Source organism: Dendrobates tinctorius, unplaced genomic scaffold (assembly GCF_039654945.1).
Source record: "Dendrobates tinctorius isolate UK_male_01 unplaced genomic scaffold, ASM3965494v1 ptg000044l, whole genome shotgun sequence".
NCBI lineage: Eukaryota > Metazoa > Chordata > Amphibia > Anura > Dendrobatidae > Dendrobates > Dendrobates tinctorius.
In genome coordinates, this window is record NW_027361712.1 from 4,780,736 (window position 1) to 4,805,623 (window position 24,888).

The window sequence follows — 24,888 nt, forward strand, 5'->3', positions numbered from 1 at the left end:
TGTTAACAGCAAGATTTTAGCTACTTAGTTAGGTGGTTGTATATCAATCAGATAGTGTAGCTAGATAATGTCTAGTGTGGCTGTAAAATTTACCTTCCAGAATTTATTTTTAGGCCATTACCGAGGTTCACAGACAAAGCCGGTAGGGCACTTGTCCTACAAGTGTGTTGTGCACTGCTTCTATCGTGTTCCATGCACGAGTATAGCATTCTAAATAATATTTTTTCACTAGCTAAATGTGAAAAAGCCTGCTGTATCCACATTTTAACTACTTAGGTGGCTGCATATCAGTCAGATACTGTAGGTAGCTACTTGTCCAGTGTGGTTGCTAAATTTACCTTCCAGCACTTTTTTTTTCTGTTTTTTGGCCATACTGAGGTCCATAAAGAAAGCCAGCAGGGCCTGTGTTGTGCACTGTTTATATTGTGCTGCTTACACGAGTATAGCATTCTAATTAATATTTTTTCACTAGCTAAATATGAAACAGCCTGCTGTATCCCACCTTGTCATTTTGTGCTGTGGTGATATGAACCTGTCTGCAGACCTAATGAGCATTAAAAGAAAATTCTAATTTTTTTCTGTTGCTGAATGTGATACAGACCACCGTATCCCACATTTTCATGTTGTGGCGGTGATATGAGCCTGTCTGAAGACGTAATGCGCATTAAAAAATGTATTTTTTTTCTGTTGATAAACATGGTACAGCCAGCTGTATCCAACCTTTTCATTTACTGGCATTGAAATTTTTCTGTGTGCAGAGCTGTTGTATGTTAACCCCTTCCCGAACCATGATGCCTACGTAGGCATCATGAAAAGCTGTGCCAATATGACCCATGACGCCTACGTAGGCGTCATGATATAAATCACCCTCCTGCAGGTCGGGTGACCGGGGTCACTGAAAGGTCACCCGACCCGCATACACAGGAGGCTTTGTGCTTTACCACAGGGGGGTGGCTTAGCCCCCACGTGGCTATGATCACTCTGATTGGCTGCTAAAAGTGAAACAACCAATCAGAGCTATAGTAATATTTCATCAATGAAATTTAATGAAATACTACATCCATAGCCGATGCTGCAGTAGCATCAGACATGGCTGGAGACACTAATATGACCCCCCACACCGGCTGGCGGGGGCGATCGGCCACCGCACGGACTGACGGCAGTGATCGGCCGCTGCCGTCATTGTCTGCTCCCCTTCCCTCCGCTCCCCCCGCAGTCCGATCCCCCCCTCACCCCGCAGTCCGATCCCCCCTCACCCCGGTACATAGTATGTCCCGCTCTGGCTCCTGGTGTCCCGCTGTCCCGGATCATGGGCGCTGCCATCTTGGAAAATGGCAGGCACATGTGCAGTGCGCCCGCCGGAATCTGCAATGCTGCAGATTCATTCATTTATTTTGATCACTGTAATAAACTCTCACATTGATCAAAATAAAAAAACTGGAAATCACAGCCCCCCTTATCACCCCTTTAGGCAGGCACAAATAATAAAATAAAGAAAATATTTTTATTTTTCCATCAGGGTTAGAATTAGGGCTAGGGTTGAAATTAGGGTTAGGGTTGGAATTAGGGTTAGGGTTTGAATTAGGGTTAAGATTAGGGTTAGGGATGGGTTGGGGTTGGGATTAGGGTTAGGCTTGTGGTTAGGGTTAGAGTTCGGATTAGGGTTTGGGGTGTGTTGGGGTTAGAGTTGTGGCTAGGGTTATGATTAGGGTTGGTATTAGGGTTAGGGGTGTGTTGGGGTTAGGGTTGGAGTTAGAATTGAGGGGTTTCCACTGTTTAGGCACATCACAGGGTCTCCAAACGCGACATGGCGCCATTTATTCCAGCCAATTTTGCGTTCAAAAAGTCAAACAGTGCTCCTTCCATTCTGAGCCCCGACGTGTGCCTAAAGAGTGGTTTACCCCCACATATGGGGTATCAGCGTACTCAGGAAAAATTGCACAACAAAGTTGGAGATCTAATTTCTCCTGTTACCCTTGGGAAAATAAAAAATTGGGGGCTAAAAAAATATTTTTGTGGAAAAAAAATTATTTTTTATGTTCACGGCTCTTATAAACTTCTGTGAAGCACTTGGGGGTTCAAAGTGCTCACCACACATCGAGATAAGTTCCTTGGGAGGTCTAGTTTCCAAAATAGGGTCACTTATGGGGTTTTTTCACTGTTTAGGCACATCAGGGGCTCTGCAAACGTAACATGATGCCCGCAGACCATTAAATCAAGTCGGCATTTCAAAACGCCGCTACTTCACAGTGGTCCCCCCACATATGAGGCACCAGCATACTCAGCACAAACTGGACAACAACTTTTGGGGTCCTATTTATCCTGTTACCCTTGTGAAAATAAAAATAATTGGGGGCTAAAAAAATTATTTTTGTGGAAAAAAAATGATTTTTTATTTTCATGGCTCTGCGTTATAAACTTCTGTGAAGCACTTGGGGGTTCAAAGTGCTCACCACACATCTAGATAAGTTCCTTAGGGGGTCTATTTTCCAAAATGGGGTCACTTGTGGGGGGTTTCCACTGTTTAAGCACATCAGGGGCTCTGCAAAGGTAACATGGCGCCCAAAGACCATTCCATCAAGTCGGCATTTCAAAACGTCACTACTTCACTTCCGAGCCCCGACGTGTTCCCAAACAGTGGTTCCCACCCACATATAGGATACCAGCGTGCTCAGGAAAAACTAAACAACAACTTTCGGGTTCTAATTTCTCCTGTTACCATTGTAAAAATAAAAAATAGTGGGCTAAAAAAACATTTTTTGAGAAAAAATAATTATTTTTATTTTCACAGCTCTGCGTTATAAAATTCTGTGAAGCACCAGGGGGTTCAAAGTGCTCACTATGCATCTAGATAAGTTGCTTAGGGGGTTTAGATTCCAAAATGGGGACATTTGTGGGGGAGCTCCAAAGTTTAGGCACACAGAGGCTCTCCAAACACCACATGGTGTCTGCTAATTATTGGAACAAATTTTCCATTCAAAAAGTGAAATGACGCTCCTTCCCTTCTGAGCACTGCCGTGCGCCCATACAGTGGTTCCCCCACATATGGGGAACCAGTGCACTCAGGACAAACTGGACAACTTTTGGGGTCCATTTTTTCCTGTTGCCTTGGGAAAATGAAAAATAGTGGGCTAAAAAATCAGTTTTGAGAAAAAAAAATTATTTTTTATTTTCATGACTCTGCGTTTATAAACTTCTGTGAAGCACTTGGGGGTTCAAAGTGCTCACTACACATCTAGATAAGCTCCTGGGGGTTTATAGTTTCCAAAATGGGGTCACTTGTGGGGGGTTTATACTGTTTAGTCACATCAGGGGCTCTGCAAACGAACACAACATGACGCTCGCAGAACATTCCATCAAAGTCTGCATTCCAAAATGATGCTCCTTCCCTTCTATGCTCTCCCATGGGCCCAAACAGTGGTTCCCCCCACATATGGGTTATCCGTGTACGCAGGACAAATTGCACAACTATTGTGGTCCAATTTCTCCTGTTAGCCTTGTGAAAATTTAAAATAGCGGGCTAAAAAATCATTTTTGAGGAAAACAAATGATTTTTTATTTTCACTGCTCTGCGTTATAAACTTCTGTGAAGCACTTGGGGGTTCAAAGTGCTCACCATACATCTAGATAAGTTCCTTCGGGGGTCTATTTTCCAAAATGGGGTCTCTTGTGGGGGAGCTCCAATGTTTAGGCACACAGGGGCTCTCCAAACGCGACATGGTGTCCACTAACGATTGGAGCTAATTTTCCATTCAAAAAGTCAAATGGTGCTCCTTCCCTTCCAAGCCCTGCTGTGCGCCCAAACAATGGTTTATGACCACATATGAGGTATTGTTGTACTCAGGAGAAATTGTGCAACAAATTTTAGGATCCATTTTATGCTGTTGCCCATGTGAAAATGAAAAAACTGAGGCTAAAAGAAAATTTTTGTGAAAAAAAGTACTTTTTTTACGGATCAATTTGTGAAGCACCTGGGGGTTCAAAGTGCTCACTATGCATCTAGATAAGTTCCTCGGAGGGTTTATTTTCCAAAATGGGGTCACTTGTGGGGGAGCTCCAATGCTTACGCACACAGGGACTCTCCAAACGTGACATGGCAACCGCTAAATATTCCAGCATATTTTCCATTCAAAAAGTCAAATGGCACTCCTTCCCTTCCATCAGGACACCACCAGCAGCGCTGAAGACACATTGTGAGAGAACGATAACTGCCGGGCTTCACAAAACCTCCAAGGCGTGACTGGCGAGATCAGGCCGCTCTTCCATTTTTGAAGACCAAAATTGAAAAGGGTCTAAACCCACCATGATGGAATTGATATTGAGCTTCAGATTCTCCTGCACCATCCTTTCTAGTCATTCACAACATGTCAGACTTGTACACGGTTCTGCCGTGTGCACGGGCTGGTCTAAATACCTGTAAAACGACTCACAGAAGTTGTTTATACTACTTACACTGCTTCTGCTGTTGCTATTGATTTTGCCATGACGTCTTGACGTTCCTGGGGTTGGACGTCTAGACCAGCGATGCACACTGTGTGTTACACTGCTGTCTTGGAAAAAAAACACACTTAAAGGGAATCTGTCACCCCATTTTAGCCCTATCAGCTGCTGGCACTGCCATCAGGGACTTATCTACAGCATTCTGTAATGCTGTAGATAATCCCCAGATGTAACCTGAAAGAGAGTTAGATTATACTCACCCTGGCGTCCAGTCCGGCGCCTCCCTTCTTCATGCGATGCCGTCTTCCTTCTTACTTCAGCAGCGGCTCCGGCGCAGGTGTACTTTATTTGCCCTGTTAAGGGCAGAGTAAAGTACTGCAGTGCGCAGGCCCCGGACCTCTCTGACCTTTCCCGTCACCTACGCACTGCAGTACTCTGCTCTGCCCTCATGCCCTCATGTGATGGGTGCTTCCATGAGATCCATGTCTATGGTGTGTTGGTAACACTCAAGGTTGCTTCCTCCATCACCTCACTCCAACCACGGACAACAGAGCGAGGATCATTTTCCTCTTCATCTACTGACTACTGCACGTCCATCACCTCCTCATCCTCCTCCATTTGTTCCTCGCGCCCTGCACCTTCACTCTCAGTTTGTCTAGTACCATGTAACAATTATAGTGGAACACTCAGGAACCGCTTGGCTTGAGACAAATGAGTCAACTGAACAAAAGTATGGTAACAAGTCTGTATCAAATAAACGTAGGTGCCACAAGTGATCAACAGTTCAAGAACGAACAGCAAGCAGGGAGGTACAAGTAGTAGATATGCAGCACTATTGCAAGTAAAGTCACTTGGGAGACGCGCACACTAGAGTATTCTGATTTTAAGACACAGTTCACAGCAGGGCAGTCTCTGCATAAGAGTCCTGAAAACAGTGAGAGCTGTGAGCCGCTTTGGAAGTCCAGAGCAGTAAAATATACTGCCACTGCACACAAATGAAATTAGCTGAAGCAGGCTGAGCTTACCATGTTCTAAGTGGGCAGACAGAGGCAGATGCAGAGAACACACACACAACTTGTTGCCGGTGCAACACTGAGAGCTTGATAGGTTTGCTGGAAGGACTGAACCAGATCTTCTTGAGAGGAGCAGTCTCTTGCAGCACAGAGCCAGGGATTCAAGTAGAATACACTAGCCTGGACTGGAAGGCAAACTAGGTTTATAAGGAAGGGAAGTGGGATCAAATGAGAAGGAGCGAGGCAGCAGACACCTTCTTGAAAATGGGCTATAAAGCACAAAAGATGAACAGGGAATCCAGAGTCTTGACATAACATGAGCACCCCTTGATCATTGTAAACTGCCCTCCCAAGGCTCCAGCCTGTGTAATGACAGTCTGTAAGCTTGATATATTGTTATCCCTTCCACATCCTCCTCTGCTTCCACCTCTTCCTCTGTGACCACCACCTCATTTTGCAGATTATTCAAAATATGCTCCAGCATGTAGATGACTGTTATAGTGATGCTGATGATGGCAGCAACAGCACTAACCATCTTATTAGCTTTTTAAAACTGTGCAGAAGGGTGCTGAGGGTCTTCATCTGTGCCCACTCTGCAAGACTGATTTGCATCACTTCTGTACTGTGTTGGCCCAGGCTATGCAAAAAAAACCCACTGCACCAGGGTTTACTGCTGCTGCCACAGTCGCTGCAACTTGTGCAAAGTGGAATTCCACTGTGTACGAACAATGGAAATCAAATGGTTAACCAGTATGCCAAAAGACCTCTGTAGCAATGCAAGTCGATTACCTGCGGGGTGCATTTGTCAGAATTGAGCACAAAGTGACTGTGCTTTCTGCAGCAGGGCATCCGGGATGGGAAGGATTTTATCTGCACTGTTGGATGTGTGAAATATTAAGGGATGAGGGCACAGGTGGAAGCCCTAGAAGAGGTGGAGTAGCAAGAAGTAGTGGAGGAACTGTTAGATACAGAGGTTTGTCCTGCAAGCCTTGGGGATTCAAAGACTTGTGGAGCAGCCAGTTGACCGCCTGCCTCCACAACCGCCAGAGTCACCCAGTATCCAGTCAGAGAGATGTAACGACTCTGCCCATGTTTGCTCTTCCAGTTGTCAATGGTGAAATACACCCAAGCAGACATAGATAATTTCAGGGAAATTGTGATGTTGTCTGCAACATGCTGGTGTAGTGCAGGCAGAGCTTTCTTAGAGAAGTAATGGCTACTGTGCAACTGGTACTGGGGGAGTGCGACGGCCATCAACTTTCTGAAGCCATCTGTATCCAACAGGTGGAAATACAGTATTTTAGTGGCAAACAGATTGGAGATGGTGGAGTTCAATCTTTTAGATTTGGCATATATAGGAGGAAACATTATTTTACATGACCACAACTGCGGGACTGAGAGCTGGCTGCTGTGCTGAGAGAGGGTGAAATAGGGTGAAAAAGACAAACTGGTGGACTGTGAGTGAGGTGCAAGTGTAGATGTTATGGTGGATTGATAAAGATGTGTTATGGTAGTTAGAACAAAACGAAATCACCACTTTCATAACAGTTGAAGTGCTCTCACTCACCCCGACTGTAGTGGATAAAAAAGTGGATTGTGTGAGAACACAAGGCATGGTGAAGGAGGAGGTTGAAGCAGCAGATGTGTTTGATGGGATGGACATTGGTTGGCGAGGCCAACTAGTCCACATTTTAGCCAGTGGTGTTTCCAGACTAAGACATGTTGATCGCACATGTGCAGGTTCAAGTACTGTATGTAGTTGTCAAATTATTGTAATTTTTGCCTCTACTAAATTTTTCTTGCAAATTTGGCAGATAATTATCCTTTGTGGTCTCAAAACAGTCGCAGGATAGGCAACCCTTACTGCCCCTGTGAACTGCCCAATTGTTTCAGGTGCTGGCTACATCCAGAGTTGTTACAGAGGATGCAGTGCTTCTTGTCGTTGCATTACTTTGTGTCTGTACGGGAAGCCGCAACATAACCTCCTCATCTTCCTCCTCCTCCTCCACCTCCTCTGCTAAGCTACTCAGCTTTGTACATCTGGGTTCACACCAAGTGGGATCTACATCATCATCTTTTCTGTTCTCACAATCCTCATGCTGAGATTCATAGTCCTCCTCTTCCTGCCCTGACATCACAGTACAGTCCGCGTACACCTTTGGTATTGGAGTCTCATCAGGATTACCTCCTTCCCCAGTGGTTAACATCTGGTGATGGAGTTCTGAATTCTGCATGGGTGCTACTTCATCTGGCCTCATATCTAACAGGTAAATAATTTGGGCATCGGTGCAGATGCTTTCCTCCTCTGTATTCTATGAAACTTTGGAGCAGACTTTTGATGCCCATAGAATAGAATATATGAACAGCTCTACAAAATAGTCCTTCTGTGGTTAGTCCCAGTTAGTTGGGTGTTTAAAAATTTGTGACATGGGGGGAAACAAGGGTGATTGGGTGCCAACTAGGAGGATTGCATTGTGTGTGATGTTAAGGTGAAGGAAGAGGAGGAGAGACCAATTGATGCAGCGCTTGCCATCCACTGGAGCACGTGCTCTTTCTGAGCCTCATCTATAACGCTGTAAAAATCACACTAGCGCTAACCTTATTATATTTATGCTAAAAGCAGCTGGCACCCAGGCAGATGGAGTATGCAATACTGCCTAAATTACAAAGAACACGTGAAAAACCAAACTGGGCTGCCGTGCTAGTAACAAATAGCAATAAACAAATAGCAATGTGACTGCTGCCCTACAGCTAAAATTTGTACAAATTGGTTGAATTGCGTCTGCCTGCATTTGCAATAGAGTTCAATGGCAGAACGAATGCTTCAGTTCACAGTGCGTTCGCCGTATTGGACCCGAAAACGTGGTAGTCAGCGTTGGAAGGTGCATCACAAACTAACGGACCATTGCACATGCATGCCGATTTTGACATACGTTAGGATCCATTGCACTAAGGGAAGTCTATGGGTGCGTTAACATGTCCGTTACATTGCGTTAGTGCTGCTTACAAACACATCTGTTAAACAGATTGCTCTAACGCAATGTAAACCCAACCTTACAGAATTTTATACCATTGAGCTGTGAAGAAACAATAATTACACTTTTACCACAAAAAATTGTTTTAGCCCCAGATTTTAGATTTTTACAAGCAGAAATATGGCACCAACATTTGACCCACAGATTTCTATCAGTATCAATGAGGAAAATGGATCATATTTAAAACTAGTAATTTTCAAATCTATATTTGCTTAATAAATATGTCTAAAAAGATGAAAAAAATATTGCTTACTGTATGTACAGCCATACACTTCTACTCTCATTCCAATCCTGCCATTCATATTCCAATCCAATGGGTTGAAACGTAGGTATCTTGCTCGTATGTGGTTCTGAAGCTTGTAGTAAACAACGCTGTCAGCATTTGTATTGCCTATAAATTCCTAAAATAACAAAATGTGACAATGATATATACAAATATTAGAAAAACAGGGATGCCAGAATATACATATCTGAGAAAATGCACATTACTTTATTTGTATTTTGAACATAAAGATCTTTTTTTATTCGCTAAACCTGTCTAAATACATGTTACACAGTGCAATACTTACTGACATCTTCTCCAGTTTCAAGCGCTGCATCAGTTCTCTTTTCACTCTGGATCCTAAAAATGGAACTGGATCCAAAGCAACTGTTTAAAAAAAGCTTGCATAAAATGAGATATTTTATGCATCAGTTGCCTTCTCCATCTATATATATAAAAATGAGTATGTATGTATGTGTGTAGCAAGCCACGCCCACTCCACATAGTACAGCCCACTCCACATAGCCACACTCCACACACAAAGCCCCGTATAATATCTACCATATATATACTGTATATATACTGTATATACTCGTGTATAAGCTGAGATTTTCAGCCCATATTTTTGGGATGAAAGTCCACCTCTTGGCTTATACACGAGTCATATACCTGGGGGTCGGCAGGGGAGGGGGAGCGGGGGTGTCACAGATCATACTTATCTCTTCCTGGCGTGGTCTCAGCAGCCCCCCGCTTTTCCACGGTCTCCCTTCCTGCCTTCAGCGGTCACGTGGTACTGCTCATTAAACTCATAAATATGCGTATATTCATGAGTAATGCGCGGTACCACGTGACTGCTGAAGGCAGGAAGGGAGACCGTGGAGAAGCCAGACTGCAGAGACCGCACCAGGAGGGGGTAATGTTATGAGTTCATTTTCCCCTTCACCATTGAGGTCTGATGAACTCCCTCTTCTGGTGAAGGAAGGTAATGAGGCTGATTACCAAGCAAATGAGCTGGGAGAGGATGACTGGGCGACGGGGATCTCTGACTGGATATAAGGCAGCCTACGCCCTTCTGTCTCGCTGGTGATTTCTCTGTGGAATTCTAGGAGACCAGTCTGATTCCTGCTCCTCAAAAGCTAAGCTTTCTGCTTTGCCTTTTTGCATTTGTGTTTTGGTTTTAGTTTGCCTTGCTTTTCTGGATTCTGCCATTCCCTGCTGGGGTGAGCTGAATTCCTTTTTTGTCGGCTTGCTCTGTCTTCAGAAAATACCTGAGTACTGACATAGCAGCTTTCCTATCCTGTCCTATCTAGTTAGTTTGGGCCCCATCATTTGCTCAGTCTATCTTTCTATCTGTGTTAGTGTTTTTTCTTCTTGCTTCACCGTCATTATATGTTGGGGGCTGCCTATTGCTTTGGGGTCTGCTCTGGGGCAGTTTAGATTTCCCTTTCTGTCTTTAGGCTAGGCAGTTCTCCGGCTGTGATCGAGGGGTCTAGGGCATCGTAGGAACCCCCCACGGCTACTGCTAGTTGTTGTTGATAGGTTCAGGGGTCTGCAATCCGATAGCTGCCAACTTCTCTGGTTTTCTGGACTTAGCTAGCATTTCTGTTTTTGCTTCCTACGGTGACTCATTCATAACAGAATCACCAGCCATACCGCAGATCCTAGGGTACTCAGTAGCAGGAAAGAATTGAAAAAAAAAAAAAGTGTGTTTTTTTTTTCCTCTATATCTCTGAGGCCGTAGGGGGAATTTTTTTTTCTCTCAATGGAGATAAAGCAATTGTCTGATCGTGTGGAGCAGCTTGCTGTGGAAGTGCGGGGAATTTCCACCTACCTTGCTCATTCACATGCTGCTGAACCAAAGATCCCTACTCCTGATGTGTTTTTTGGGGATCGGTCTAAAATTTTGAATTTCAAAAATAATTGTAAATTATTTTTTGCCTTGAAGCCTAACTCGTCAGGGTGCTCCGCGCAGCAGGTTAAAATTGTCATCTCTTTGCTGCGTGGCGTTCCTCAGGATTGGGCGTTTTCTTTGAAACCTGATGATCCTAGTCTGACTAATGTGAACGCATTTTTTCAAGCCTTGGGGTTGTTGTATGACGAACCTAATGCTATTGATCAGGCTGAAAAGACCCTGGCATTGAGCCAGGGTCGAGATTCGGCGGAATTGTACTGTCAAAAATTCCGAAAGTGGGTGGTCCTTACTGCCTGGAATGATAATGCCTTGGCAGCTCTCTTTCGGAAGGGTTTGTCAGAAGCCGTAAAAGATACTATGGTGGGATTTCCTGTTCCCTCTGGTCTGGACGATTCTACGTCATTAGCCATTCAGGTTGATCGGCGTTTACGTGAACACAGGACTGCATGAGAGGTGTTGCCACCTGTTGAACAAGTGTCTGAACCTATGCAATGTGATAGAGTTTTGTCCAGGGAGCAACGTGAGGAGTTCAGAAAGCGTAATAAGCTGTGTTTTTTTTGTGGAGATGCCTCGCATATTATTTCTGCCTGTCCTAAACGAGAGAAAAGTTTTGCACACACATTTTCTGTGGGTGGTGTTCAACCTAAGTTTCTTCTGGCAATTACTCTGATCTGCTCCCTGTCCACATTTTCCGCCAAGGCTTTTGTGGATTCGGGAGCAGCCCTGAACCTAATGGACTTGGATTTTGCTAAACATTGTGGATTTCCTATGACACCTCTGCGGACGCCTATCCCTTTGAGGGGGATTGATGCTACTCCTTTGGCAAAAAATAAAATTCAGTTTTGGACCCAGGTGGTAATGCGGGTCGCCCCAAACCATCAAGAAAATTGCAGATTTTTGGTGTTGCATAATTTGCATGATACCATTGTTCTGGGGTTTCCCTGGTTGCAAATTCATAATCCAGTTTTGGACTGGAAATCTGTGTCTGTGGTGAGTTGGGGTTGTCGGTGTGCCCTTAGTGAGGCTCCAGTTTTTTCCAGCTCTCCTCAGTCGCATGATGTTCCTGACTATTTGGCGGACTTTTATGATGTATTTAGTGAGACTGAGTCTGCGTCTTTGCCTCCTCATAGGAGTTATGACTGTGCAATTGAACAGAGCCCGGGGTGTAAATTTCCCAAGGGTCGGCTTTTCAATTTATCTGTACCCGAGCATGAGGCTATGCGATCCTATATTAAGGAGGCGTTGGAGAAGGGTCATATTAGACCATCCTCTTCACCATTAGGTGCTGGGTTTTTTTCGTGGCCAAAAAGGATGGTTCATTAAGGCCTTGTATTGATTATCGTGCCCTCAACAAAATCACTATTAAATATCAGTATCCGTTACCCCTGATTTCGGATCTATTCTCCAGAGTTAAAGGTGCTTGCTGGTTTACCAAGCTTGACCTCAGGGGGGCGTATAATCTTATCCGCATTAAGCATGGGGATGAATGGAAGACGGCGTTTAATACTCCAGAGGGACATTTTGAGTACCTGGTGATGCCTTTTGGGCTCACTAATGCCCCTTCTGTCTTCCAGTGCTTCATGAACGACATTTTCTGAGACTTTGTGGATACATTTTTGATTATCTATCTGGATGATATTTTGATCTTCTCCAAGGATTGGGATTCTCATGTGGAACATGTTCGGATGGTGTTTCGGATCTTGAGGGAGAATTCCCTGTATGTCAAGGGATCGAAATGCCTTTTTGGGGTACAGAGGATTTCATTTTTGGGATTTATTTTGTCTCCGTCAACTATTGAAATGGATCCGGCCAAGGTACAGGCCATTTATGATTGGGTTCAGCCCACTTCTTTGAAGGCCCTTCAGAAGTTTTTGGGTTTTGCCAATTTTTATCGGAAATTTATAGCAAAATTTTCTAGCATTGCCAAGCCTTTGACTGATCTGACTAAGAAGGGTGCTGATGTGTTGAATTGGTCTCCGGAGGCTGTTTCTTCCTTTCAGGAGCTGAAGCAAAGATTCACTTCTGCCCCGGTTTTGCGGCAACCTGATGTCTCACTCCCGTTCCAGGAAGAGGTGGACGCTTCTGAGATTGGTGCAGGAGCTGTTTTGTCCCAAAAGGATCCTGTAACATCTAAAATGAATCCCTGTGCTTTTTTTCCCAAAAGTTCTCCCCACCTGAATGTAACTATGATGTGGGGAATCGGGAACTGTTGGCCATGAAATGGGCATTTGAGGAGTGGAGACATCGGTTGGAGGGAGCTAAACATCAAGTCGTGGTCCTCACTGACCATAAGAATTTGATTTACCTGGAGTCGGCCAAACGCTTGAACCCTAGACAGGCTAGATGGGCCTTGTTTTTTACACATTTTGATTTTGTGGTCTCTTTTCTTCCTGGCCCTAAGAATGCCAAGGCTGACGCTCTTTCTAGGAGCTCCTTTGCTGATTCTCCTGTGGTGACCAAGCCTGCTACCATCTTAGGCGAAGGGGTAGTTCTTTCTGCCATCTCGCCCGATTTGAGACGTGCTCTGGAAGAGTTCCAGGAGGACAAACCTGAGCGTTGTCCCAGTGGAAAGTTGTATGTTCCTGACCAGTGGAAGAAGAGAGTGATGTCTGAAGTTCATTGCTCTGCTTTGGCTGGTCATCCAGGTATTTTTGGTACTAGAGATCTGGTGAGTCGGTCTTTTTGGTGGCCCGCCTTGTCTCGTGATGTCAGGAATTTTGTGCAGTCCTGTGGGACTTGCTCCCGGTCTAAACCTTGTTCTCGCTCTAGTGGGTTGTTGATGCCTTTGCCGATCCCCAGGAGGCCATGGACCCATATTTCAATGGATTTCATCTCTGATATGCCTGTCTCTCAGAGAATGACTGTCATTTGGGTGATTTGTGATAGGTTCTCTAAGATGGTTCATCTTGTACCACTCCCTAAGTTGCCATCTTCTTCTGAGTTGGTGCCCCTGTTTTTGCAACAGGTGGTTCGCTTGCACGGGATTCCTGAGAACATTGTATCTGACAGAGGAGTTCAGTTTGTGTCTAGGTTTTGGAGGACGTTCTGTTCCAAGCTGGGAATTCAGTTGTCCTTCTCCTCTGCGTTTCACCCTCAGACCAATGGGCAGATGGAGAGAACAAACCAGACCTTGGAGTCGTATTTGAGATATTTTATTTCTGCTGATCAGGATGATTGGGTTTCATTTTTGCCCTTGGCCGAATTTGCTTTAAATAATAGAGCTTTCTGCCACTTTGATGTCACCTTTTTTTTTGTCACTTTGGGTTTCATCCTCGATTTTCTTCAGGGCAGGTGGAGCATTCTGCCTGCCCACGTGTTGACACTGTGGTGGAGAGAATGCACCAGATCTGGGACCAAGTGGTGGATAAGTTGTCTCTCTCCCAGGAAAAGGCCCAGCGGTTTTCCAACCGACATAGGACCGTTGGTCCCCAGTTTAAGGTGGGTGATATGGTTTGGTTATCATCAAAAAATATCGCTATGAAGGTAGCTTCTCCTAAGTTTAAGCCTAGATTTATTGGGCCTTACAAGATTTTGGAGATCATTAATCCGGTCTCTTTTCGGTTGGCTCTTCCTGTCACATTTAAAATCCACAATGTGTTTCATAAGTCCTTGTTGAAGAGGTTTGTTGAACCAGTAGTTCCTGGGGTGGCACCTCCGGACCCTGTATTGGTTGAAGGTAACATGGAATATGAGGTAGAGAAGATACTGGATTCCTGTCTGGCTAGACGGAGACTCCATTATTTGGTTAAGTGGAAGGGTTATGGTCAGGAGGATAATTCCTGGGTCTCTACCTCTGATATTCATGCCAAAAGATTGGTGCGTGCCTTTCATCGGGCTCACCCTGGTCGCTCTGGTGGCATGGATGAGGGTTTGGTGACCCCTACTCAAGGGGGAGGTACTGTTTGGATCCGTTGAAGCGCTCGAGCAGCGCGAAACGGCCATTGTCAGCCTTTCTTGCACTCCTTATGTCACTCCCCCCGACTTGACATGTTTATGATATGTCAATAAATCAGTGAAACTTCCATCTCGATGAGTGCGACCTTTTCTCTTTGCATGGATTCCCAGGATTGACTGTTTCCAGGTCTGGCACCCGAGATTCCCAGCTGCTGGGCTTCTGCATGCCGCACATCATTTGAAGTCACACGGTAACAGTGGTGCCGTCCGCTTTTTATCTTGAGTTTACTGTTATGAGTTCATTTTCTCCTTCACCATTGAGGTCTGATGAACTCCCTCTTCTGGTGAAGGAAGGTAGTGAGGCTGATTACCAAGCACCTGAGCTGGGAGAGGATGACTGGGCGACGGGGATCTCTGACTGGATATAAGGCAGACGACGCCCTTCTGCCTCGCTGGTGATATGTCTGTGGAATTCTAGGAGACCAGTCTGATTCCTGCTCCTCAAAAGCTAAGTGTTCTGCTTTGCCTTTTTGCATTTGTGTTTTGGTTTTAGTTTGCCTTGCTTTTCTGGATTCTGCCATTCCCTGCTGGGGTGAGCTGAATTCCTTTTTTGTCGGTTTGCTCTGTCTTCAGAAAATACCTGAGTACTGACATAGTCTTTTTGAAGCCTAGCGTCTTCAGGGCCTTTTTCCCTGTCAGTCTGTTGGCTCTTATTTTTATAGGGTTTTTCGCGAATTGCAGACAGCAGCTTTCCTGTTATGATGAGTCACCGAAGGAGGAAAAAACTAAATACCAGCTAAGTCCAGGAAAACCAGAGAGGTTGGCAGCTATCGGATTGCAGACCCCTGAACCTATCCACAACAACTAGCAGTAGCCGTGGGGGGTTCCTACGGTGACCTACACCCCCCGATCACATCCGGAGAACTATATAGCCTAAAGACAGAAAGGGGAAAAACTAAACTGCCCCAGAGCAGACCCCAAAGCAATAGGCAGCCCCCAACATATAATGACGGTGAAGCAAGATGAAAACACTAACACAGATAGAAAGATAGGTTTGAGCAAATGATGGGGCCCAAGCTAACTACATAGGACAGGATAGGAAAGCTGCTGTCTGCCATCCGCAAAAACCCTATCAAAATGAGCCAACCGACTGATAGGAAAAACAGGCCCTGAAGTCGCTAGGCTTCAAAAGACTATATCAGCACTCAGGTATATTCTGAAGACAGAGCAAACTATCAACAGATCAGAGACAAAAATGGAATTCAGCTCACCCCCGGCCGGGGATGGCAGAACTCCCAAAAAACAAGGCAAAACAAAAACAAAACTGAAGAGTACAAAGCAGAGCAGAAAAACTTAGCTTTGAGATGCAGGAATCAGACTGGTCTCCAAGAATCCAACAGGAAAATCACCAGCCAGGAAGAAGGGCGTCAGCAGCCTTATATCCAGTCCTCAATTCCAGCCACCCAGTCATCATCTAGCTGCCCAGGTGTTTGGTAATCAGTCTCACTACCTTCCTTCACTAGAGGAGGGAGTTCATCAGACCTCAATGATGAAGGGAAAAATGTACTCACAACAGTACCTCCCCTTGAGGAGGGGTCACCCTCATCCATGCCACCAGGGCGATCCGGGAGAGCCCGATGAAAGGCACGAACCAATCTTTTGGCATAAATATCAGAGGCAGAGACCCAGGAATTATCCTCCTGACCATAACCCTTTCATTTAACCAAATACTGGAGTCTCCGTCTAGCCAGACGGGAATCCAGTATCTTCTCTACCTCATATTCCATGTTACCTTCAACCAATATAGGGTCAGGAGGTGCCACCACAGGAACTACTGGTTCAACAAACCTCTTCAACAAGGACTTATGAAACACATTGTGAATTTTAAATGTGACAGGAAGAGCCAACCGAAAAGAGACCAGATTAATAATCTCCAAAATCTTGTAAGGTCCAATAAATCTAGGCTTAAACTTAGGAGAAGCCACCTTCATAGCGATATTTTTTGATGACAACCAAACCATATCACCCACCTTAAACTGGGGACCAACGGTCCTACGCCGGTTGGAAAACCGCTGGGCCTTTTCCTGGGAGAGAGACAACTTATCCACTACTTGGTCCCAGATCTGATGCATTCTCTCCACCACAGTGTCAACACCTGGGCAGGCAGAAGGCTCCACCTGCCCTGAAGAAAATCGAGGGTGAAAACCAAAGTTACAAAAAAAAGGTGACATCAAAGTGGCAGAACTAGCTCTATTATTTAAAGCAAATTCGGCCAAGGGCAAAAATGAAACCCAATCATCCTGATCGGCAGAAATAAAACATCTCAAATACGACTCCAAAGTCTGGTTTGTTCTCTCCGTCTGCCCATTGGTCTGAGGGTGAAACGCAGAGGAGAAGGACAACTGAATTCCCAGCTTGGAACAGAAAGTCCTCCAAAATCTAGACATAAACTGAACTCCTCTGTCAGATACAATGTTCTCAGGAATCCCATGCAAGCGAATCACCTGTTGCAAAAACAAGGGCACCAACTCAGAGGAAGATGGCAACTTAGGGAGTGGTACAAGATGGACCATCTTAGAGAATCTATCACAAATCACCCAAATAACAGTCATTCTCTGAGAGACAGGCATATCAGAGATAAAATCCATTGAAATATGGGTCCATGGCCTCCTGGGCACCGGCAAAGGCATCAACAAGCCACTAGAGCGAGAACAAGGTTTAGACCAGGAGCAAGTCCCACAGGACTGCACAAAATTCCTGACATCACGAGACAAGGCGGGCCACCAAAAAGATCAACTCACCAGATCTCTAGTACCAAAAATACCTGGATGACCAGCCAATGCAGAGCAATGAACTTCAGACATCACTCTCTTCCTCCACTGGTCAGGAACATACAACTTTCCACTGGGACAACGCTCAGGCTTGTCCTCCTGAAACTCCTCCAGAGCACGTCTCAAATCGGGCGAGTTGGCAGAAAGAACTACCCCCTCGCCTAAGATGGTAGCAGGCTTAGTCACAACAGGAGAATCAGCAAGGAAACTCCTAGAGAGGGCGTCTGCCTTGACATTCTTAGTGCCCGGAAGAAAAGAGACCACAAAATCAAAACGTGTGAAAAACAAGGCCCACCTAGCCTGTCTAGGATTCAAGCGCTTGGCCGATTCCAGGTAAATCAAATTCTTGTGGCAGTACGGACCACGACTTGGTGTTTGGCTCCCTCCAATCAATGTCTCCACTCCTCAAATGCCCATTTCATGGCCAACAGTTCCCGATTCCCCACATCATAGTTACGTTCGGATGGGGAGAACTTTCGGGAAAAGAAAGCACAAAGATTCATTTTAGATGTCTCAGGATATTTTTGGGACAACACCGCTCCTGCACCAATCTCAGAAGCGTCCACCTCCACCTGAAACGGGAGTGAGACATCAGGTTGCCGCAAAACCAGAGCAGAAGTGAATCTTCGCTTCAGCTCCTGAAAGGAAGAAACAGCCTCTGGAGACCAATTCAGCACATCAGCACCCTTCCTAGTCAAATCCGTCAATGGCTTGGCAATACCAGAAAAATTAGCTATAAATTTCCGATAAAAATTAGCAAAACCCAAAAACTTCTGGAGGGCCTTCAAAGAAGTGGGCTGAACCCAATCATAAATGGCCTGTACCTTGGCCGGGTCCATTTCAATAGTTGACGGAGACAAAATAAATCCCAAAAATGAAATCCTCTGTACCCCAAAAAGGCATTTCGATCCCTTGACATACAGGGAATTCTCCCTCAAAATCCGGAACACAGTCCGAACATGTTCCACATGAGAGTCCCAATTCTTGGAGAAGATCAATATATCATCCAGATAGATAATCAAAAATTTATCCACAAAGTCTCGGAATATATCATTCATGAATCACTGGAAGACAGAAGGGGCATTAGTGAGCCCAAAAGGCATCACCAGGTACTCAAAATGTCCCTCCGGAGTATTAAACGCCGTCTTCCATTCATCCCCATGCTTAATGCGAATAAGATTATACGCCCCCCTGAGGTCAAGCTTGGTAAACCAGCAAGCACCTTTAAGTCTGGAGAATAGATCAGAAATCAGGGGTAACAGATACTGATATTTAACAGTAATTTTGTTGAGGGCACGATAGTCAATACAAGGCCTTAATGAACCATCATTTTTAGCCACGAAAAAAAAACAGCACCTAAGGGTGAAGAGGATGGTCTAATATGACCCTTCTCCAATGTCTCCTTAATATAGGATCGCATTGCCTCGTGCTCGGGTACAGATAAATTGAAAAGCCGACCCTTGGGGAATTTAAACCCCGGGTTCAGCTCAATAGCACAGTCATAACTCCTATGAGGAGGCAAAGACGCAGACTCATTCTCACTAAATACATCATAAAAGTCAGCCAAATAGTCAGGAACATCATGTGACTGGGGAGAGGTGGAGAAAACAGGAGCATCACTAAGGGCACACCGACAACCCCAACTCACCACAGACAAAGATTTCCAATCCAGAACTGGATTATGGATTTGCAACCAGGGAAACCCCAGAACAATGGTATCATGCAAATTATGCAACACCAAAAATCTGCAATTTTCTTGATGGTCTGGGGCGACCCGCATTACCACCTGGGTCCAAAACTGAGGTTTATTCTTCGCCAAAGGAGTAGCATCAATACCCCTCAAAGGGATAGGCGTCCGCAGAGGTGTCATAGGAAATCCACAATGTTTAGCAAAATCCAAGTCCATCAGGTTCAGGGCTGCTCCTGAATCCACAAAAGCCTTGGCGGAAAATGTGGACAGGGAGCAGAGCAGAGTAATTGCCAGAAGAAACTTAGGTTGAACACCACCCACAGAGAACGTGTGTGCACAACATTTCTCTCGTTTAGGGCAGACAGAAATAATATGCGAGGCATCTCCACAAAAAAAACACAGCTTATTACGCCTTCTGAACTCCTGACGTTGCGCCCTAGACAAAACTCTATCACATTGCATAGGTTCAGACATTTGTTCAACAGGTGGTAACATCTCTCGTGTAGTTTTGCATTCACGTAAACGCCGATCCACCTGAATGGCTAATGACATAGAATCTCCAAGACCAGAGGGAACAGGAAATCCCACCATAGTATCTTTTACAGTTTCTGACAAACCCTTCCAGGTAGTAAGGACCGCCCACTTTCGGAATTTTTGACAGTACAACTCTGCCGAATCCCGACCCTGCTTTAATGCCAACAGGGTCTTTTCAGCCTGATCAATAGCATTAGGTTCATCATACAACAACCCCAAGGCTTGAAAAAATGCATTCACATTATTCCAATTAGGATCATCTGGTTTCAAAGAAAACGCCCAATCCTGGGGATCGCCGCGCAGCAAAGAGATGACAATTTTAACCTGCTGCGCGGAGTTTCCCGACGAGTTAGGCTTCAAGGCAAAAAATAATTTACAGTTATTCTTGAAATTCAAGAATTTAGACCCATCCCCCAAAAATACATCAGGAGAAGGAATCTTTGGTTCAGCAGCATGTGAATGAGCAAGATAGGCGGAAATTCCCCGCACTTCAGCAGCGAGCTGCTCCACACGATAAGACAATTGCTTCATCTCCATTGAGAGAAAAATTCCCCCTACGGCCTCAGAGATATAGAGGAAAAAATATGCACAAAAAAAAAATTCTGACACTTTTTTTTTTTTTTACAATTCTCTCCTGCTATTGAGTACCCTAGGATCTGCGGTATGGCTGGTGATTCTGCTATGATGAGTCACCGAAGGAGGAAAAAACTAAATACCAGCTAAGTCCAGAAAAACCAGAGAGGTTGGCAGCTATCGGATTGCAGACCCCTGAACCTATCCACAACAACTAGCAGTAGCCGTGGGGGGTTCCTACGGTGCCCTAGACCCCTCAATCACAGCCGGAGAACTATATAGCCTAAAGACAGAAAGGGGAAAAACTAAACTGCCCCAGAGCAGACCCCAAAGCAATAGGCAGCCCCCAACATATAATGACGGTGAAGCAAGATGAAAACACTAACACAGATAGAAAGATAGGTTTGAGCAAATGATGGGACCCAAGCTAACTACATAGGACAGGATAGGAAAGCTGCTGTCTGCCATCCGCAAAAACCCTATCAAAATGAGCCAACCGACTGATAGGAAAAACAGGCCCTGAAGTCGCTAGGCTTCAAAAGACTATATCAGCACTCAGGTATATTCTGAAGACAGAGCAAAATATCAACAGATCAGAGACAAAAATGGAATTCAGCTCACCCCCGACCGGGGATGGCAGAACTCCCAAAAAACAAGGCAAAACAAAAACAAAACTGAAGAGTACAAAGCAGAGCAGAAAAACTTAGCTTTGAGATGCAGGAATCAGACTGGTCTCCGAGAATCCAGCAGGAAAATCACCAGCCAGGAAGAAGGGCGTCGGCAGCCTTATATCCAGTCCTCAATTCCAGCCACCCAGTCATCATCTAGCTGCCCAGGTGTTTGGTAATCAGTCTCACTACCTTCCTTCACTAGAGGAGGGAGTTGATCAGACCTCAATGATGAAGGGAAAAATGAACTCACAACACTTTCCTATCCTGTCCTACCTAGTTAGCTTGGGCCCCATCATTTGCTCAGTCTATCTTTCTATCTGTGTTAGTGTTTTTTCTTCTTGCTTCACCGTCATTATATGTTGGGGGCTGCCTATTGCTTTGGGGTCTGCTCTGGGGCAGTTTAGATTTCCCTTTCTGTCTTTAGGCTAAGCAGGTCTCCGGCTGTGATCTAGGGGTCTAGGGCATCGTAGGAACCCCCCACGGCTACTGCTAGTTGTTGTTGATAGGTTCAGGGGTCTGCAATCCGATAGCTGCCAACTTCTCTGGCTTTCTGGACTTAGCTAGCATTTCTGTTTTTGCCTCCTATGGTGACTCATTCATAACAGGGTAAGTATATCCAATATTCACCAATCCCGGGTCCAACGCTGCTCACCGCTGTCTGTTGCATCCTCTGTCAGTGACATTTAGCCAGCAGAGGGCGCTGCAACGTGGCTAGTGCGCGCCATGCCCTCTGCTGCCTGAACATCACTGACAGATGATGTGGCAGATAGCGATGAGCAGCGTGGGAATGGGGGACAGGTGAATAACTCAGGTGCTGGGTCCTGAGCAGGAGAGGTGATTATGGCTTTTTTTGCAGCAGCAGCATATGGGGGCATAATCTATGGAGCAGCAAATGGGGGCAGCATATGGGGGCATATTCTATTGAGCAGCATATGGGGGCAACATATGGGGTATATTCTAAGGAGCAGCATATGGGGGAATATTCTATGGGCAGCTTATGGGGGCATAGTCTATGGAGCAGCATATGGGGGCAGCATATGGGGGCATGTTCTATGGAGCAGCATAAGGGGGCATATGCTATGGGGCAGCATATGGGGGCATAGTCTATGGAGCATATTCTATGGAGCAGCATATGGGGGCATATTCTATCGGACAGCATATGGGGGCATACTCTATGGAGCAGCATATGGGGGCATATTCTATGGAGCAGCATATGAAGGCATAATCTATGGAGCATCATATGGGGCATAATATATGGAGCATCTTATGGGGGCATAATCTATGGAGCATTTTATGGGGGCATAATCTATTTAGCATCTTATGGGGCATAATCTATGGAGCACCTAAGGGGGCATAGTCTATGGAGCATTTTATAGGGACATAACCTTTATGGAGCACTATATGGGGCATATTATTCTATGGAGCATCTTATGTGGGCATTAATAACCTTTGTGCAGCATTATATGGGGTGTATTTTGCATGGAGCATCTTATGGGGCCCATCATGAACTGTATGGAGCATTATATGGGGCTCCTGATTCAATATAAATATTCAAAAACATTTAACCTACTGATGTCTCAATTAATTTTACTTTTATTGGTATCTATTTTTATTTTTGAAATTTACCAGTAGCTGCTGCATTTTTCACCCTAGGCTTATACGTGAGTCAATAAGTCTTCACAGTTTTTTGTGGCAAAAAATTAGGGGGTCAGCTTGTACATGGGTCGGCTTATACACGAGTATAAACGGTAATAAATATCTAATATATATATTTCATAGGCACATATTCTTGACCACAAGAGGTTACACTTGACTGTGTTGACATTAGCAACAATCGCTAAGCATCTTTAATTTCACCAGAGCTATTTAAAAGATGAAAGCTGAGCTGTGACTGGTTGCCATGAGCAACAGTTTTCCAACTCCACAACAACTCAGCAGACACTGACCAGGTGGGAGAAATCTAGAATGCATAGGAACATAAGCTCCCAGCCATTGTCTTCCCTCCAGAAAGGAGCACAGCACACATGACATAAATTAATCATCTCCTCTGCTATTACTGCCTGGTTCTATTGTTACTGTCATAGAAAATCGCATAATCAGTGGCCGCACACAGGGCCGCACTGCCAGGTCACATAACAGCACATCTCCAGTGCCACCCAGCTCTGGACTATGGGATGGAGGATGTGTGATGGTATATGGGCATGGACTATGGGATGGAGCATGTGTGATGGGTATATTGGCACTTGACTATGGGATGGAGGATATGTATGATAGGTATATGGGCATGGGACTATGGGATAGAGGATATGTGATGGGTATATGGGCACTGGACTATGGGATGGAGGATATGTATGATTGGTCTATGGGCATGGGACTATGGGATGGAGAATGTGGGATGGGTATATGGGCACTGGACTATGGGATGTAGGATATGTGTGATGGGTATATGGGCACAGGACTATGGAATGGGGGATATGTATGATGGGTATATGGGCACAGGACTATAGGATGGAGAATGTGTGATGTGTATATGGGCACATATCTATGGGATGGAGGATGTGTATGATGGGTATATGGGCATGGGACTATGGGATGGAGGGTATGTGATGGGTATATGGGCACTTGACTATGGGATGGAGGAAGTGTGATGATATATGGGCATTGAACTATGGGATGGAGGCTGTGTGATGGATATATGGGCACTGGACTATGGGAAGGAGGATATATATGATGGGTATATGGGCATGGGACTATGGGATGGTGGATATGTATGATGGGTATATGGGCACTGGACTATTGGATGGAGGATAATCATTATAATTTGATATAACTAACCATGGTTAGTTACTATGCTCAGGCAATGCTGGGCTCTTCAGTTAGTTTAGAATATTTGTACAAGAAAATATAAAAATACAAAGCAGTATTCAAACAACTGTTAATGTTAATATTTCTTTCTTTAGTTTTCTGTGTTATATAGCATGCTTTAAGAAAAGTTAAGGGAAGAGTTGAAATTTGAAAACAGATTCTGTCACAAAGTTGTTCTGACCTAATCTGAGAGTAGTATAATGTAAGTGCAGAGGCCAAGATTCCAGCAATATGTCACATACTTGGCTGCTTGCTGTTGTTTTGATAAAATTCCTGTATTAGTCGCAGTAGATTATTACTGCTTAACTTACTGCCATCTAGTCCTACATATTTATGAGCTCTGTATAACTCGACCCCCACTACTGATTGGCTGCTTTCTACCTATGAACAGTGTACACAGAAAGCAGTCAATCTGTGTTGTGGGTGGGGTTATACAGACCTCAGCATTTAGGAGAAATGGTAGATCTGCAGCAGATAAAACATGGATTTTTATCGAAATTGCAGAAAGGTGCCCAGTAAGTGATACATCACTGGAATCAGGGTCTTTGTCCCTACATTATGTGGCTTTCAGGTGGGTTAGCAAAAACCTGATGAAAGATTCTCTTTAAAAGCCTTTTACAACAAATAAAATTGATTTATAGAGGTTAAAAATGCTCTTATATGTGTCCGCATCATCAGTTATTGTCATGGCATCAATTCATTATTTTACACCATGGTTATACAGTGGTGGATGACACATCATCACATTACAATGACATAAGGAAAAGGCGGTATACTCAGGTGACCAATGCAACAGTGGTATATTTAAGAGATTAATATATTTTTACATCTCATTAAAATGATATTCAACGTTTTCAATCCACTATAAAAACAATTCTTTCAAGCTAGAAAGTCTCTTCTAGTATTGCAGATCATGTTGAAGTATATGGTGGTTTAACTGATAGGTAAAATAGAATATATTGTATTATCTTTGCTTTTTTGGTACATTTTCTAAGTATCGTCTTTTTATTCTGTAAGACAGTTGAAGCATTATCTAAATCATCTTAAAATGGGAAGCAGACTATGCTAAAATAGAATTTGCATATAGATTAAAAACAATTTAGTCTTTCTTAAAAAAGTGGAATCTGTATTTATTCACTGCAAAATGTGCTTATTTGCTAGAAAATTT

At 44.5% G+C, this 24,888-nt stretch overlaps 1 protein-coding gene across 2 annotated transcripts in view; it reads right to left on the bottom strand.

The window, feature by feature from the left end:
- The window catches only part of CNTNAP4 (contactin associated protein family member 4), a 1,095,419-nt gene that overhangs the window by 636,376 nt on the left and 434,155 nt on the right, over window positions 1-24,888 (bottom strand). For both annotated transcript variants that reach the window (XM_073575315.1, XM_073575314.1), the window contains exon 4: window positions 8,742-8,889. In XM_073575315.1, the coding sequence (XP_073431416.1) occupies window positions 8,742-8,889 (148 nt within the window). The remainder of the gene's footprint in view (window positions 1-8,741; window positions 8,890-24,888) is intronic.